General features: G+C 40.1%; 1 protein-coding gene across 7 annotated transcripts in view; it reads right to left on the bottom strand.

Annotated features, from left to right (window-relative positions):
- Nucleotides 1-15,179, bottom strand: part of LOC129177557 (diacylglycerol kinase zeta-like) — a 174,013-nt gene that overhangs the window by 105,157 nt on the left and 53,677 nt on the right. For all 7 annotated transcript variants that reach the window (XM_054768814.1, XM_054768805.1, XM_054768830.1 and 4 more), the window contains 12 exons: nucleotides 13,206-13,314; nucleotides 10,576-10,671; nucleotides 9,685-9,762; nucleotides 8,079-8,135; nucleotides 7,873-7,941; nucleotides 6,189-6,260; nucleotides 5,991-6,107; nucleotides 4,683-4,754; nucleotides 3,471-3,569; nucleotides 3,307-3,389; nucleotides 3,180-3,240; nucleotides 312-425 (listed from right to left, as the gene is read on the bottom strand). In XM_054768814.1, the coding sequence (XP_054624789.1) occupies nucleotides 312-425; nucleotides 3,180-3,240; nucleotides 3,307-3,389; nucleotides 3,471-3,569; nucleotides 4,683-4,754; nucleotides 5,991-6,107; nucleotides 6,189-6,260; nucleotides 7,873-7,941; nucleotides 8,079-8,135; nucleotides 9,685-9,762; nucleotides 10,576-10,671; nucleotides 13,206-13,314 (1,027 nt within the window). The remainder of the gene's footprint in view (nucleotides 1-311; nucleotides 426-3,179; nucleotides 3,241-3,306; nucleotides 3,390-3,470; nucleotides 3,570-4,682; nucleotides 4,755-5,990; nucleotides 6,108-6,188; nucleotides 6,261-7,872; nucleotides 7,942-8,078; nucleotides 8,136-9,684; nucleotides 9,763-10,575; nucleotides 10,672-13,205; nucleotides 13,315-15,179) is intronic.

Consider the following 15,179-nt stretch of genomic DNA (forward strand, 5'->3'; position numbering starts at 1 on the left):
TGTTGGAGCCTTATTTATGATGTGCAATTTGATTTTTTATTGTTATTTAACTCTTCGGTTCCTTAATAATGTGACCTAAAATGCATTTTGCATGCATTATGTGTTTATATTTTTAAGAAGATAGGTCTTAAAAAGGAAAAGTCTTGCTTTGGTTTTCTTGCTTCGTTTTGTACAGTTGCAGCTAATTTTTTTTGTAGTGTGGCCTTTTATTTGTTGTGAGGCACTTTTGCAATGGTGTGTTTTTTCATTCTGACTTGGTATGCTGGTCGAGTTGGCTGATTCACACACAAAAGGTGTCTGTTTGGACTTACCCCTCCCCAGTTGAGAGTCCTAGCAAGGTCATTTCCTGTCCCAAGTGGTAAGACTGCGACAGGAGGTTGAGGATTCAATGAAAGTTCATCAAGGCAGGACAGGATCCATCCCACCTGGTTTTCCGCATGAAAACACAAAAACACTCAATACACAGATGCACATAAATATGATTGGATCATTTGTTCTTTTGTTGTACAGTGGAACCTCGGTTAGCATACACCCATGTTAAGCGTATTTATCGGTTTACGTAAAAAATTTACAGAAAAATGTTGTCTTGGATGGGTTACGTTTCCGTACAATATGACGCGCACACTGTCGTGTTATTAATACCAACTGTGTCCAACTGTGTTTATTCCCTGTTAGCATCTAGCATGCCACTGATTGTGGCGGTGTGCCACTACAAAATAAAACACCTAAAAAAAAAAAAAAAATTTAAAAGTTGAAAATAATTTTAAGTTATATATTGTATGAATGGGTTAGGGTTTTATATATATATATATACACAGTATATATATATATATATACACACAGTATATATATATATACACAGTATATATATATATATACACAGTATATATATATATATATATATATATATATATACACAGTATATATATATATATATATATATATATATATATATATATATATATATATATATATATATATATATATATATATATATATAGGTATAGATATATATATATAGATATAGGTATATCTATATAGATATAGGTATAGATATATATATCTATATAGATATATAGATATATATATCTATATACTGTAGATAGATAGATAGATAGATAGATAGATACCTATATAGCTTATTATTTACGCACATATGACCATAATTCATTTGAAAACGATTTAAAATATCATAAAAATATCGCAATACGTTTTATTTGATAAGCATGCACCGGAATTGCCTGTCTGCCTTGCTGGCACTTGCGCATGTGACCAGATACGCTACATGTCTTGTGTTGACTTTCACTGTTTCTTATTATCGGGAGAATGAACCATAGCCAGTAAAATGTGTAATCAATTGACGACAGCTTGTCACATTGTCACGTTTAGGCTGAGCTGTCAGAAGCTTGACCCCCAGAATGCAGAGAAGAGCAAGCAGCGGCTTGCAAACAAAAGACCTTGGCCCTGCATGGAAGGGTCGTGGGCGCCGGAGGTGACCTGACCTCGCTCTGGCGGAAAGTCGTCTCTGTGGCCGGCTCTGGAGGCTGTGCGCCCCCAGCTGCACAGCCGGCCATAGCCCTCCCCTCAAGGGACTGATCCCAGACGTCCCCAGAAGGGCAGCAATGGGGCTGTAGGTGGGCCTTGCGTTCAATCACCTCGTTGAGCTGGGCGACGCGGCTCTTCATCTCCTGAAAGCTCTCCAGGAACCAGGTGCCTCGTGGTTCCGCAGCACAAGCTCGTATCGAGCAGCCATGTCTGCAAAGCTGCAGGGAACTGTCTCTGCTGTCTCTGATGATAATCTTCCGCAGCTGCGAGGCCACCAGGCGTGACGCGGCTGCCACTTCCTCCCTGGAGAAAGTGCGACCCGCCAAAATAAGCACAGGACAGGAGACGCTCGCTCCTGTCCTGCAGGGTGACACACATGCTAAGCCTGTCCATGCCAACGTGTGTGATCGCTCATGTTTTAATATCATTCCACTTTCTGGCATTTTTGTTTACAGTACATGCTTGGCTGGCAGTATACAGCCAACCTGGAGCTACAAGTGGCTATTACGTTCATAGAATACATCAATCATCAATTATCATCACAACTTACTTTTTAAAGTGTCACTTAACAATCTTGCTCTGTTGTTATCATTAAAATATTTTGGCTTGTCATCAAAACCTAGTTGTGCACTTGAAACACGTAGTGTACAGGGCAGCTCTAGACAGTGACGCAATCACAGGGGTCTCCAACAGGTAGCACGTAAGCTAGCAGTAGCTCACCTGCTGATGTTGACCAAGTGTTCTGTTCAAACATGACACCTGTATTTAATGACAAATGAGCACAACTGAGTGGAGAAGTGCTTTGTAAATAAGGTGCCATTTAAATGTTGGCAGTGCTATCAGCAACTTGCCATTAAATTAACGATTGAATTAAATAAGTCATTAAAAAAAGTCATTAAAAAACATTATATTTTTCATTTTAAAAAAAAATTATCGACGCAGTAGTGGCAGCCCACCATCACGGCTTCAAAATATCATAGGGGAAACTCTGCATGCTCTGAACTGGAAATTCTACATGTAAAACTATTATTGTAAAACTCCATGAAGTGCTTAGTGTTAACCTTTTTGGGTATCCTGAACGGATTAATTAGATTTGAATTATTTCTTATGGGAAAAATTGCACAGTTAGTGAAAATGTTAGTTTGAGTCTGATCTTCTGGAACAGGTTAATGATGCTAACCGAGGTTCCACTGTCTAGGACAGGGGTCACCAACGTGGTGCCTGCGGGCACCAGGTAGCCCCCCACGACCACGAGGCGCCCGCAAGCCTGCTTTTCATTCAGGTTTTCAGTTAATAATGAAAGAACAGTAGAAAGAAATGCATTCTGAAATACAAAATGTGAGTTGTGGACACCAGCATTTTGTTAATGTTCTGGTAAAACAAGCATATTCGCTTTGTTTGGGTTTAAAATAAGCTCTGAAAATAAATGTTACAAAAATGAGTAGCTCTTGGCCATTTTCATTTTGTAAAAGTAGCTCTCACGAGGAAAAACGTTGGTGACCCCTGGTCTAGGATAATGTATAATTGTTATTTTCATCAGTACATCATTAATTGGCTACTTTTTATTTCAGGCATATAAATATCAAGAAAATAGTGATTGGTCTTTTACAGTATATTTCTGTGTTTGTACTCACAGTTCCATCTCCTCCACAAGCCAGAATCCTCAAATTATGAACTTTACGATACAGCTCCAAACTAGATGTTTCAAACAGGTTAATAGTTAATTTGTCAGTCTATTTGAATATTTCTGTCAATAATTACCCATCTTTTGGTCCTCCCTGGTTCAGATCAAACACCTGCCTTGGGTTCAGATACCACATAAAGGACTGAAGGATCTTAGTGCCCTGTCAAATGTAAAGAAATAAATGATACGTGCAGACCAGGAACTCCACAGACAATCTACTTTAACAAATGATCTTTAATACCTGATTTCCTCCACTTTTGGGGTTTACAAACACTATCAGTGGTTTCATCAATGGGGAAGGGATGGCCCGGATAATGAAGGGCTTCCACTGTCGTCCATCCTGTGAGTAACCAAAAAAAAAAAGAAACTACAAATTGCACTTTCCTCACTGATTATGTGTGAATGATGTGTGAGGCCTCTGCAAAAACAATGACAGGATTGTAATGCTGATGAACAAACCGCCGCATATCAGAACATACAGTCCTGTATCTACCCACGGGCATGTCAGGAATGTCACAACATGAATATTACCATTGTCAATAACTGGCGAGATGACCGATCGCGCTGATTATCCAACATGTATCTTACTTACCTTTTTGACTCAGTGGAGTACTTTGAGTATATCTATCTGTACTACGCAAAGTGGCAGTTATTAATAATTGGCACGGAGCAATCACATTACAGTTACATGCACGTGCATCACCAATCGTGCCGAACCCTGGCCCACATTTTTCAATCCTGACGGGGGGGCTTATTTAGCCTAGCCAAACATAGCAAACTTACCGTGTCAAGTGGACGCAAGTATACTTTGAATGGCCTTGTGTACAGTATGTAGGTCCTATGCCAGAGTCCACATTTGTGAGAAAGTGACTACTGTTAGTGTGATCATTTGAAAATGGAAGCAATACAACATAACAGTCATCACCCTCGCTCTGGAGTGCCATCCTATACCTCATCCAGTTGGGTAAGGATTATTCTGAGAAAGGTGAGGGAGCAGCCGAAAATAACAACGGAGGAACCGGTTAATGCAGTGCCCGTATGGTCCCTGTGCTCAAAAAGGCACATTTAAAGGCCTGTAAAAATGAAGTTTTACAGTGAACACCTGAGTGATGCCCAGAAGTCTAGATTTGTGGCGCCGATGCAGATATCCGATACATCGGCCAATATATCGGATAAATACTTCCTGACATTGTCATGGTAAATTGCTTAATTTCGTCTCAAATGACCATAAAACTTTTGCCCAGAAAGCCTTTCGCTTTTTCATGTGGGTAGCTGCAAATTTCAGTCTATTGAAGGTGTCGGTTTTGGAGCAGCATCTTCTTTGTTGTGATAGTTAATCCCCTTTTGCAAAGAGGTCGGCTGTATGTTAAATTTATTCACAAAGCAACTTCTACAATTCAGCATTTTAAACTGTGAAATGGTCAACGATTATAATCATATATTGCTGGCATACCTCAGAAGCTTTTTTACTGCTTTTTCTCTTGAATGATGTTCTTTTCTTCTTCTTACTTGTCTTCATGGCCGCCTGTTTGAAAGCAGAGCATAAGTATGTATGTATGTATGTATGTATGTACTTTATTTATCCCACAGCGGATAAGTGAGGGATGTTGTGTTGGGAAGCAACTCCGGGTCGTGATCAAAATTACAACAAATTAATATTCCTAGTTATGCCCCCATGGACAAACAGCACAGCAAAACTACAAAGGACACATACAAATATGCGGATTTGGTGTAAGAACAGAGATAAACATGTTCATTATGTCCGACGCGGAAAGTAAATGTTCGTTTTTCTTATCTTGTTTTTATTTAGATTTTTCTTATTTCATGTCTTTATTCAACAAACCATGGACACTCACAAGTTTCAACAACTTGTGGCCTATTTAAAGTGTTGACTTGAATTGTTCTAAGCTGTCTGTTATGATTCCACACCCCTCAGAGTTGATGCCACACCCCCCATGCCAAATCCAGCCCAAAAGTCTCCAAGTGAAAAGAAAACACTTGAACATGAAAAGAAAGATCTGAAAGTGGGGGGAAAAAATCTGTAAAAAATACAAATTGAACCTGAAAAAAACACAAATATCAAATATCAAAATAAATAAATTATGTATTCAAAAGAATTGCCAGTTAGAATTGCACTTATTTTATTTTGAATATGCTGATGTGTTTTCAAAATTTTACATCAAAACTTTTTGATTTTCAATTTCAAATTTATTTTTTCAACTACAAAGCTTTTGGCCCTAATATTGCAACATGCCATGGGAAAACAAAGCTTGATGAAGCTTTAAAGTGACCTTGACCTCAACCCTGCCCTCGGTTCCCAAAGTGGGGTACAATTGTCATAGGAAGTATGTGAATAATGACAAACAATTAATGACGCTCACAATTCCGAGTGCACCTGAACGCCTCAACACAACATGCTGAGGCTTTATCGCTGGTTGTGTGTATTTTTGTACTTTGGATACTGCTTTTTCATGTTGGTTAAACTTTCTCTTTCAATTTGGTATCAAATTAATATGCAGACTTAAATCACAGCGATTGCGAGTGGACAGAAATAAAGCTTCAAAGTTCAACCATTCAAACAGAAATCCCAACATCGGGCTGAAATAAAAGATATGTAGGACGAACACTTATCAGTTTAGCAGTGCTCATCAAAATAGTAAAATACACATTCTTGAACCAGAATTACTTACCGACTATAAAATTAATTAACCATGTTCAATATTGAATCATCACTGGATATGAATAAGTGAATCAACTCTACCTGGCAACGTCGAACTCGAACAATCCATGAAGGTGGAACTATGAGGGCAGCATGAGCTCCTATTGGACAAACCTCCTCAATTTGGGGCAACATGAAACAGGAGACCTTGTTGTGGTACTAAAACAGGGAAGTAAAATAAACCAATTTGTCATTGTGAGATTCACTTGATGAAGATAGTAAAATAGAAAACATCCTCACCGCTTGTTTGCACCAGGAACAGCTAATGGCAACAATCTCTTTACTGTGGAAAGCAAACTTCTGCTGGAAGCCCTAAATATCAAAACAAACAAAAATAAATAAATAAAGCTCAAAAATATAAATCAAGCTCAATAAAAAAACAAATACCGTGGGACATCGGTTTTCACGCCACACGCCAGTTTTCAAAATTAAATTTTTACCATCATTTTGCCTCGATTCTCGCTCAGTCATTGCGTGTAACTGTTGTATCTTAGCCTTTGGAACGTTGACTCTTGTGGTATTATTAAAGTTAATAAAGTTGTTACACAGACTATTCTTGTTTATATGTATTGCTTTCTACATGTACGAGTATACTTCTTCTACATTAGGTGTTTTGTGTTAACATTTTTGGGTTATTTCAAGTTTTCGTATGATTCGGTTTTAGATAGAGCCTTTGGAACAAATTACTAATGAAAATCAAGGTTCCACTGTAAACTAAAGACCCCAAGCTAACTAAACATCCATCCATCTATCTATCCATCCTCTTCTGCTTATTCGAGGTCAGGTCGAGGGGGCAGGGAAGCATGACAGTTGATTCACAGCTGACTAAGCAGAGAAGCCCAGACTTCCCTCTACTCAGCTACGTCCTGCTTCCTGCTTCGTCCAGGATCCCAAGGGTTCCCAGGCCAGTTGAGAGACATAGTCTCTCCAACGTGTCCTGGGTCTTCCCCGATGCCTCCTATCGGTTGGACGAGCCCTGAACACCTCTCCTGGGAGGTGTCCAGGAGGCATCCTGAACAGATGCCCAAGCCACCACATCTGGCTCCTCTAAATGCGGAGCAGCAGCGGTTCTCAGTGCTTCTCACCTTATTTCTAAGGGAGAGCCCAGCCACCCTATGGAAAAAAACTCATTTCGGCTGCTTGTACCCGCGATCTTGTCCTTTCGCTCACTACCCAAAGCTCATGACCATAGGTGAGGGTAGGAACGTAGATCGACCAATAAATTGAGAGCGCTGCCTTTCAGCTCAGCTCCCTCTTCACCACAACGGACTCATGCAGAGTCCGCATCACTGCACACGCCGCATCAATCTGTCGATCTTGCGTTCCATCCTTCCTTCACTGGTGGACAAGACCCAGAGGTTCTTTAACTCCTCCACTTGGGGCAGGATCTCATCCCCGAGTCGGGTGGAGTGCCGTCTCCGAGTCGGACGGCACTGCACCCTTTTCCGAACAAGAACCATAGACTCGGCTTTGGAAATGCTGATTCTCATCCCAGCCGCTTCACACTCAGCTGCAAACCGATCCAGTGAGACTTGAAGGTCACGGCTCGATGAAGCCAGCAGAACCACATCATCTGCAAAAAGAAGAGATGCAATCCTGCAGCCACCAAACCGGAACCCCTCAGGTCCACAGTTCCACGACAAGGACGAAAACCACACTGCTCCTCCTGGATCTGAGATTCACCTATCCGGTGGATCCTCCTCTCCAGAACCCCTGAATAGACCTTACCAGGAAGGCTGAGCAGGGTGATCTCACGATAGTTGGAACACACCCTCCGGTGCCCCTTCTTAAAACAAGGGAATGCCCTGAGGGAGCACTCTCCAGTACTCCCTCTTAGCACTCCAAAAAGGGTGGGTATTTCGAACTGCTGTTTGGCACATAAGAACAACTAAAAAATGATGCAAAAAATTAAATCACCACCCACCTTGCCACATTGTTTACATTTTCCCTCTTGTCTTCTTCGATGCACCCAGTGATGACGTACCACGTTGGGCTGGAAAAACGCAACAGAAATGGCCAAAAATAATCATTTTTAATGAAACAAACCGATGCCTTCAGGCAAAAGGACATTCGATTTAAAAGTGTAATGTTTCTGTTTTTCCCCTGATCGCCAGCATTTCCAGAACTCACCTCTCGAATGTTTTTGGAACTAGATTCCCTGAAAGATGGCTTACATCTGAAATTGATCTAGAATACAGAAGAGGAAGCATTCAGGTGTAAACAAAGTACCATGGAGGACAACAATGAATGAATAATTATGTAAGCCATCACGGTTATAGAACGCATGCACAAAAAGATTAAAAAATTCAGCCGTCACAAGGATAAAACAGCAGTTTTGATGAACACTGTCGGAGATCTATTAATTTAATAATGTTTTTCTTTTGATGTTTGTGGTTTCAGTGATGTAGAACTGAACTGGGTCATACTGAGTGGTGTTTCTATACAGAACAGTCAGATCTGTTCTGTGGCGCTGGTTGACTTCATTTAATTTTAAAGACATGAAATAACACCCATATAGTCACCTTTGCATCATTCGCATTACCCAATATAGTAGATATAATCAGAGAAAATGAGACATATTAGAGACACAGTAAATAAGATAACAGACTCATACATCAGCAGTTCCCTGTTTTTTTCTGGACAGCATACTTCCTTGCGGCTTTAAATGGCTTTACACTTGTATTACCCAATACAGTAGACAGAATTTCAGTAAATAAGCCATGTTAGACGTAAATAAAACTCCTGCTCGAGCAACTTCACAGTAAATGTGTTCGCTAGGGAACCTTTGTAACGACTCTAGTGTCTGTGTCACCGAACACCAACACCAAGTGGCCAATGTAGAATACAGTACTATGATTCACAATTACAATGCTTCTTCTGTCTTGCATTTGTATTTTTGTTCATTTAGTAATTTCTATGTTTGAAAATGCTTAATTTAGGCCAAAATAATGAGCCATATTCAACCTTGAAACAGTCCTCATTAATTAATTTCTGAAAAACCACGATACAGTGAGGGAGTGATAATCAATACTGCAAGGGATTACTGTATAGAGAAGGAATTGGTTTAGGCGACTTCTGACATATGATAAAAAACAAACACATTTGAAGGTATTTGCGGAACGATACAGGAAGAAACAAAGTAAATACACATAAAAATTAAGACTGTCAAATTAACATTTTTCATCAAATGAATCACAGTTATAATTAATAATGATTACTCACTATTTGCAACTGTGTGTAAAATATGCCCATTTTTCCTACATTTTATGGACAGAAAGGTAAATGGCAGAACATGACATGTATGTATTAACAGCTCCAAATGAACTGAAAATTTAAATCAAGCTAAATGATACCACACATCTGAAAAAGTATTTGCCCAACACTAGTGTCTTTAAATTTAAATCACACTTGAAGCGTGCTATGATGACCAATGTGGGGTTGCGTTCAAAGAAACCATGTAATTTAAGTTGAATTCACATGTTTTGAGTGTACATATATTTTCCGGCATTTTCAAGCATGTTTAAATGCACGCTATACAGTAAGTTTCATGTAAAATGTCTTGTATTGATTTTATATTAGTTTCAAATAATTTGGCTGAAAACTGCATCTGGAATAGTGTACAGTATATCAGTGACATCTTTCCAACAACATGTAACACGCCTAGGCATGCTAATGGGGGACGGCATAAAACCCCCGATTTCGTCATGGCGACTAGAACTAAACTCATTGACGCTACCTTCTCCAGTTGTTCAATGCACACTGCATGGACGACTATCTTGCAGGCAGCACACTTTCTCCGGCTGACTGACTTTTGCTGTTAAGAGAATAAGAACATGATCACATTTTTTATCAGGCGTCAATCCATTCATCCCTGGTGAATGGTAGTTAAATGGCAACACAATGGGAAGTAATTCTCAAACTGCACACTAGGGGTCCTTCCTGCACTAAGAACAGCCAATTGGACCACAGATACACAATGTACAGAGGTTGCAAATGTGTAGCGTTCGGGTCAGATTTGGGCCCTTAATGATTTACCCATATGAGTGTTTTTCCAGGATGGAATGCTAACACAAGTTTAATAATAATACAATAATAATACTAATATAGACTTACCATCCTTGGAGAAATTTGATGCTGACTTACTAATAATGGACTGGATATTATATTGCGCCTTTCAAGATACCCAAAGCACTTTACAGTGAAATCTATTATTCATTCACCCTGCAGTCACACACTGGTGGTGGTAAGCTACATCGTGCTTGCTAAGGTTTTTCTATATGTAATGTTCAATTCATTGGCTAATGAAGACCTTTACTTAACAGAGAAGCAATGACACGCAGCTCCTGCCTGAGTTCTAATGACCACATCTACAATAATAATACTAACTTTTAGTCCTACTTTTATTTTGTATTTTGATGCACTCAGCTGTTTATTAACTCTTTATTTAGTATCCTTGCTGGTTTATTCATGCCTGAACTAATTTCTTACATGAAAAAAAATTGCTATAATGGTAAGGGGCATAAAAACTTTCAGGAGGGCTAAAATAGACATAATGAGGTCCATTCACCGCTAGAAAAATAACTGTTCAAATACATCATTAAACTGTGAATTATAATGCAATACTAACCAGTGCTCTGGCAATACAGTGCTGTTCTCCTGCATAACAGTAGTCTCCCGAAGCATTAGTCTCAAACCAGATATGATCTCCATACTGAGCAGACTCCTGCACATACAAACAAACATAACAGGGTCGAACAAAAGTACAAGTACTTAATACAGTACATACAAATTATAGGAATTTTCAATTGAAAATTTTCCATGAAGACTGTATCGAGGAATTTACTGCACAAGGTCCAGTCCATAGGCCAGTTGTGATTGAGAGTGTGATGCTTCATTGTTTGTGATTTGGACAGGAGGAGTCGCTTATTATGCTATGAGATGTTTTTTCTAACTGCGCTTCTTGGCTATGCTGTCTATGGAGGGCAGCTGGGTACCAATAACATTTTGGGCCTTTTTCCCTACCTACATCAGAGCCCTCCTGTCAGCTGTAATGTCACACTGCAATACAGTTGGTCAACATACTCTCAACCCTGTTTGTCAGGGTTCTGGGTCCTTAGGAAGTCCTCGTTTCTGTGTTTTCTTAGCCAGGATGGCTAAATTGATACAGTGTCAGGTGAGGCAGTTAGTGCCATGGAATCCTGGTAAGTTAAAGCTGGAAGTTCTGCAGGCCACCTTATTTGCGCTGACAACCCCGCCATTGTAATATTGCGTGACTTCACAATGATGTTCGTTCTGTGCACAGGAATGCATTTGTCGGTGTACAGCAAATAGAAAAGCCTTTGTGCAATAAGACACCACTCACTCAATTATTTTGAAAGTACAGTACAGTAGATGTATATGTATGTAAGGCACTTTGCACGACTGTTGCATTTACCGATCTGGTGGCCAAACAGTATTACCTTCAGGGACAATTAAGTTCAATGAGTTTTTAGGTTTGTCTATGACAAGATTTTAAATGTTGAAAAAAATAATCTCAGCTACATGAATACATATAGACATGAAAATAACTAGGAAACCCCACTAAATAGTTATATATTTAATAAAAATAAAATAAATAGTAAATAAATAAATAAAAATAAAAAAAGATATCAATTATTGATCTTTCAAATTAGATCTAAAGATAAATGTGGTGTAGTTGTACAACATTTGCAAAACCAACTACTGTACATTCACTCATTTAACAAAATATATTAAAAATATAAAACAATAATTTCAATATTATACTGAGGAAAAAAATTAGGACACCCCATGCTCTAATAGCTAGTAAATCACCGTTTGGCTGAAATAATCTCAATGAGCTGTTTTACATAACCAAATACATGACACCTACTGTACAAGCTGTGTGATGTGATGATGGTTTTCTTGCATGCACAATTATTTTCAATGCACCCCACCTCAAAGAATTAAGATCCTAGCTTTGAGTTCTGCTTTTCTTTTGAGCCACCCTTGGTGGATTTACTGGAATGGTTTGTTATGTTACTAGAGCCACCTACTCTTCAGTTTCTATTTTTAAAAAGATGGTCTCATGTTTTCTTCAAGTACCATCTGATAAAATAAAGAATTCCTAGCGGATTCCATGATGGTGATCTGGCCAGTCCCTGCTCCAAGCAATGACATACTTTTGTTCAAATGCTGTCTTTACCAACCATCAGTAGAGAAGACTAGAGCCACTGCTCCTTCACCTCGAGAGGAGCCAGTTGAGGTGGCTCAAGCATCTAGTCCAGATGCCTCCTGGATGCCTCCCTGGTGAGATGCTCTGGGCATTCCCAGCTGGGAGGAGGCCCAGAGGAAAACCTAGGACACGCTGGAGGGATTATGTTTCACAGCTGGCCTGCGAACACCTTGATGTCCTCCCAGTGGAGATCGAAGAGGTGGCCAAAGAAGGGGAAGTCTGGTCTTCCCGCTGAGACTACTGCCCCCGCGACCCAGACCCGGATAAGCGGAAGAAAATCTAATGGATTTTTATAACTTTTCCCAAAAACAACAGTATAAAACAATGTGCGAAAGCACCCTTATTTCATGTTTTTTTCTGGATTTTTGTTGATATTGTCTGCTAAAATAAACCTACCTTAAGAATTATGGACTGTTCATGTCTTGTAGGCGATACACTTACAAAATCAGCAAGGAATCTATCATTTCCCCCACTGTATGATAATACTAGGTTGCCGGCATGTCTGCTGTTCACAAAACAAAATGGTCATTCAAACAAAGATGCCGTTAAAAGTCATCTGGGGAGATATTCGTCATCTGTGACATATCATTTTTAAGTACTCTAAATTTGTAAATTCATCATTTGGGAGCATGCACATACTAAAACTGTTACTTTAATGAAATGGTACATGGTACATTATAGTACACTGCCTCATCATTCACGCAATGATTAATGGAATACTTTGTTATGATTGGAAAGAGACAGCAGACACAGTAACAGCATCAGGAGAAATTGGGGGTTCACTATCTTGCTCAAGGATACTTAAGAGGATTTTTTTTTTATGAATCATTATATAATACCGGTAATTTTAAACTATGATGGAATGTCATTGTAATATTGTTGTGTTCAGTTATATTTCATTCTTCATTTTTTATATGATTTAGTTCAATGGGAGAAATAAGAAATCACACGGTGCAGCATGCCTTCTGGGGCCTTCAAATTGAGATAGTGGTCCAAACTGTACGGTAACAGTATACAATACTCACGGTCCAGTCAACAGTGCTGCGGATATTTACTTCTGGATCTGGTCGGTTTAAAGATGATGTACTGGGCTCACATGGCAGGTGGCGCAAGCCAGATTTTGCTATTGCTTTCCTGGAAACACAAGAGAAGGAGGAATACACTGTATTAAGTCTGGTCCTCTATAATCCATATGGTCATTATAGAATAGTTAAAGAAGGAATCTAATGGTGACTAAAACTTTTGCACAGCTGACCAAAACGTCTGGTTAGAACAATTAGTTCAATGTTACTACAATGTCTTAATTGTGAAATGTTATTATAAGTATTTAATTTGCCACAAATACAAAATCACAAAGCTCAAAGAGAATGAAACCATCATGCAACAGGTCACACCAATAGCATTGGACATGGATGCGACTCTCTTACCGCCACAAACCAAACGACAACGTAGTTCAACAACTATTTTTCATTGTTTGTATGTGTTGGTTTGTTACCAAGATTGTGATCGTTGGCTTAGTTATTAATTGGATGTTTAGTTATACTTATCTTGACAGACTTTCTTTCGGTACGAACACTGTAGCTGTTTTACATCCACTGATCACAAGTGTTGATAAGGTTTTGGCATGCATTATAGATATAAACAAGGGGGTCACCAACCCGTCGATCGCAAGCTTCTAGTCGATCTTTTGGACTTTGCTAGTCCATCACAAGATTATTAGGGAAAAAAATTTCTTATTACATCCGTGCCCTCCCCTCCCGGAGAGTGATCAACAGGCGCGCACGTAGACCACTAAACACGCCCGTACTCCTTGCCGCTCTCCAGGCATGAAGACAGACAGAAGCTTGAGGGCTACTATTCCACCTCAGACCCTCGGCGCATGTGGACGGGGCTCCAGCACATCACAGACTATCGCCAGCGGAGGAGCGTAGCCACATCCAGCCAAACCACACTTCCAGATGAGCTGAATGAGTTCTATGCCCGCTTTGACACTCAAACTCCTGATGAACAGAGAGGGTGGCTGGACTTGGGGAACACACAGGACTCACCTCTCATGGTGACATCAGCTGATGTGCGCAGGGTTCTGAACAAAACAAACCCACGAAAAGCAGCAGGCCCAGACAACATCCCTGGCCGTGCACTTTGGGTTTGCTCATCAGAGCTAGCTGATGTGCTTGCTGACATATTTAACCTGTCGCTTGCACAAGCATCTGTACCGACCTGCTTTAAGTCCACCACCATAGTGCTCGTACCCAAGAAGAGCAACGTGACCTGCTTGAATGACTATCGCCCTATAGCACTCACTCCTATTGTTATGAAGTGCTTTGAAAGAATAGTCATGACCCACATCAAAAAGAACATCCCGGCAACTGTAGAACCTCTACAGTTTGCATATCGCCAGAACCGGTCCATGGATGATGCAGTCAACACTGCCATCCACACAGCCCTTTCTCACCTACAGGGCCAGGACACATATGTCAGAATGCTATTTATAGACTATAGCTTTGCTTTTAATACAGTCAGCCCCCACAAACTCACAACTAAGCTCCTCACACTTGGCCTGTCACCCTCCCTGTGTAACTGGGTGTTTAACTTCTAACAGGCAGACCCCAGTCAGTCAGAGTCCACAATCGCACATCCAGCTCAAGAATTGTGAGCACTGGGACCCCACAGGGGTGTGTGCTGAGTCCGCTCCTCTACACGCTCTTCACCTACGATTGCGTGGCCTCCCAGAACAACACCAGCATCGTTAAATTTGCGGATGACACTACAGTCATCGGACTGATCATTGGTGGTGTTGAAACATCATACAGAAGAGAGGTGGCGGACCTCATAGCTTGGTGTCATGATAACAATCTCCTTCTCAATACAGATAAGACTAAAGAGATGATCATCGACCCAAGAACAAGGGAAAAGGAGCCGCATAGACCCCTGTTTATTGATGAAACTGAGGTGGAGAGGGTGAAAACCTTCAAGTTCCTTGGCACACACATCAGCGA

Source organism: Dunckerocampus dactyliophorus, chromosome 1 (assembly GCF_027744805.1).
Source record: "Dunckerocampus dactyliophorus isolate RoL2022-P2 chromosome 1, RoL_Ddac_1.1, whole genome shotgun sequence".
Taxonomy (NCBI): domain Eukaryota; kingdom Metazoa; phylum Chordata; class Actinopteri; order Syngnathiformes; family Syngnathidae; genus Dunckerocampus; species Dunckerocampus dactyliophorus.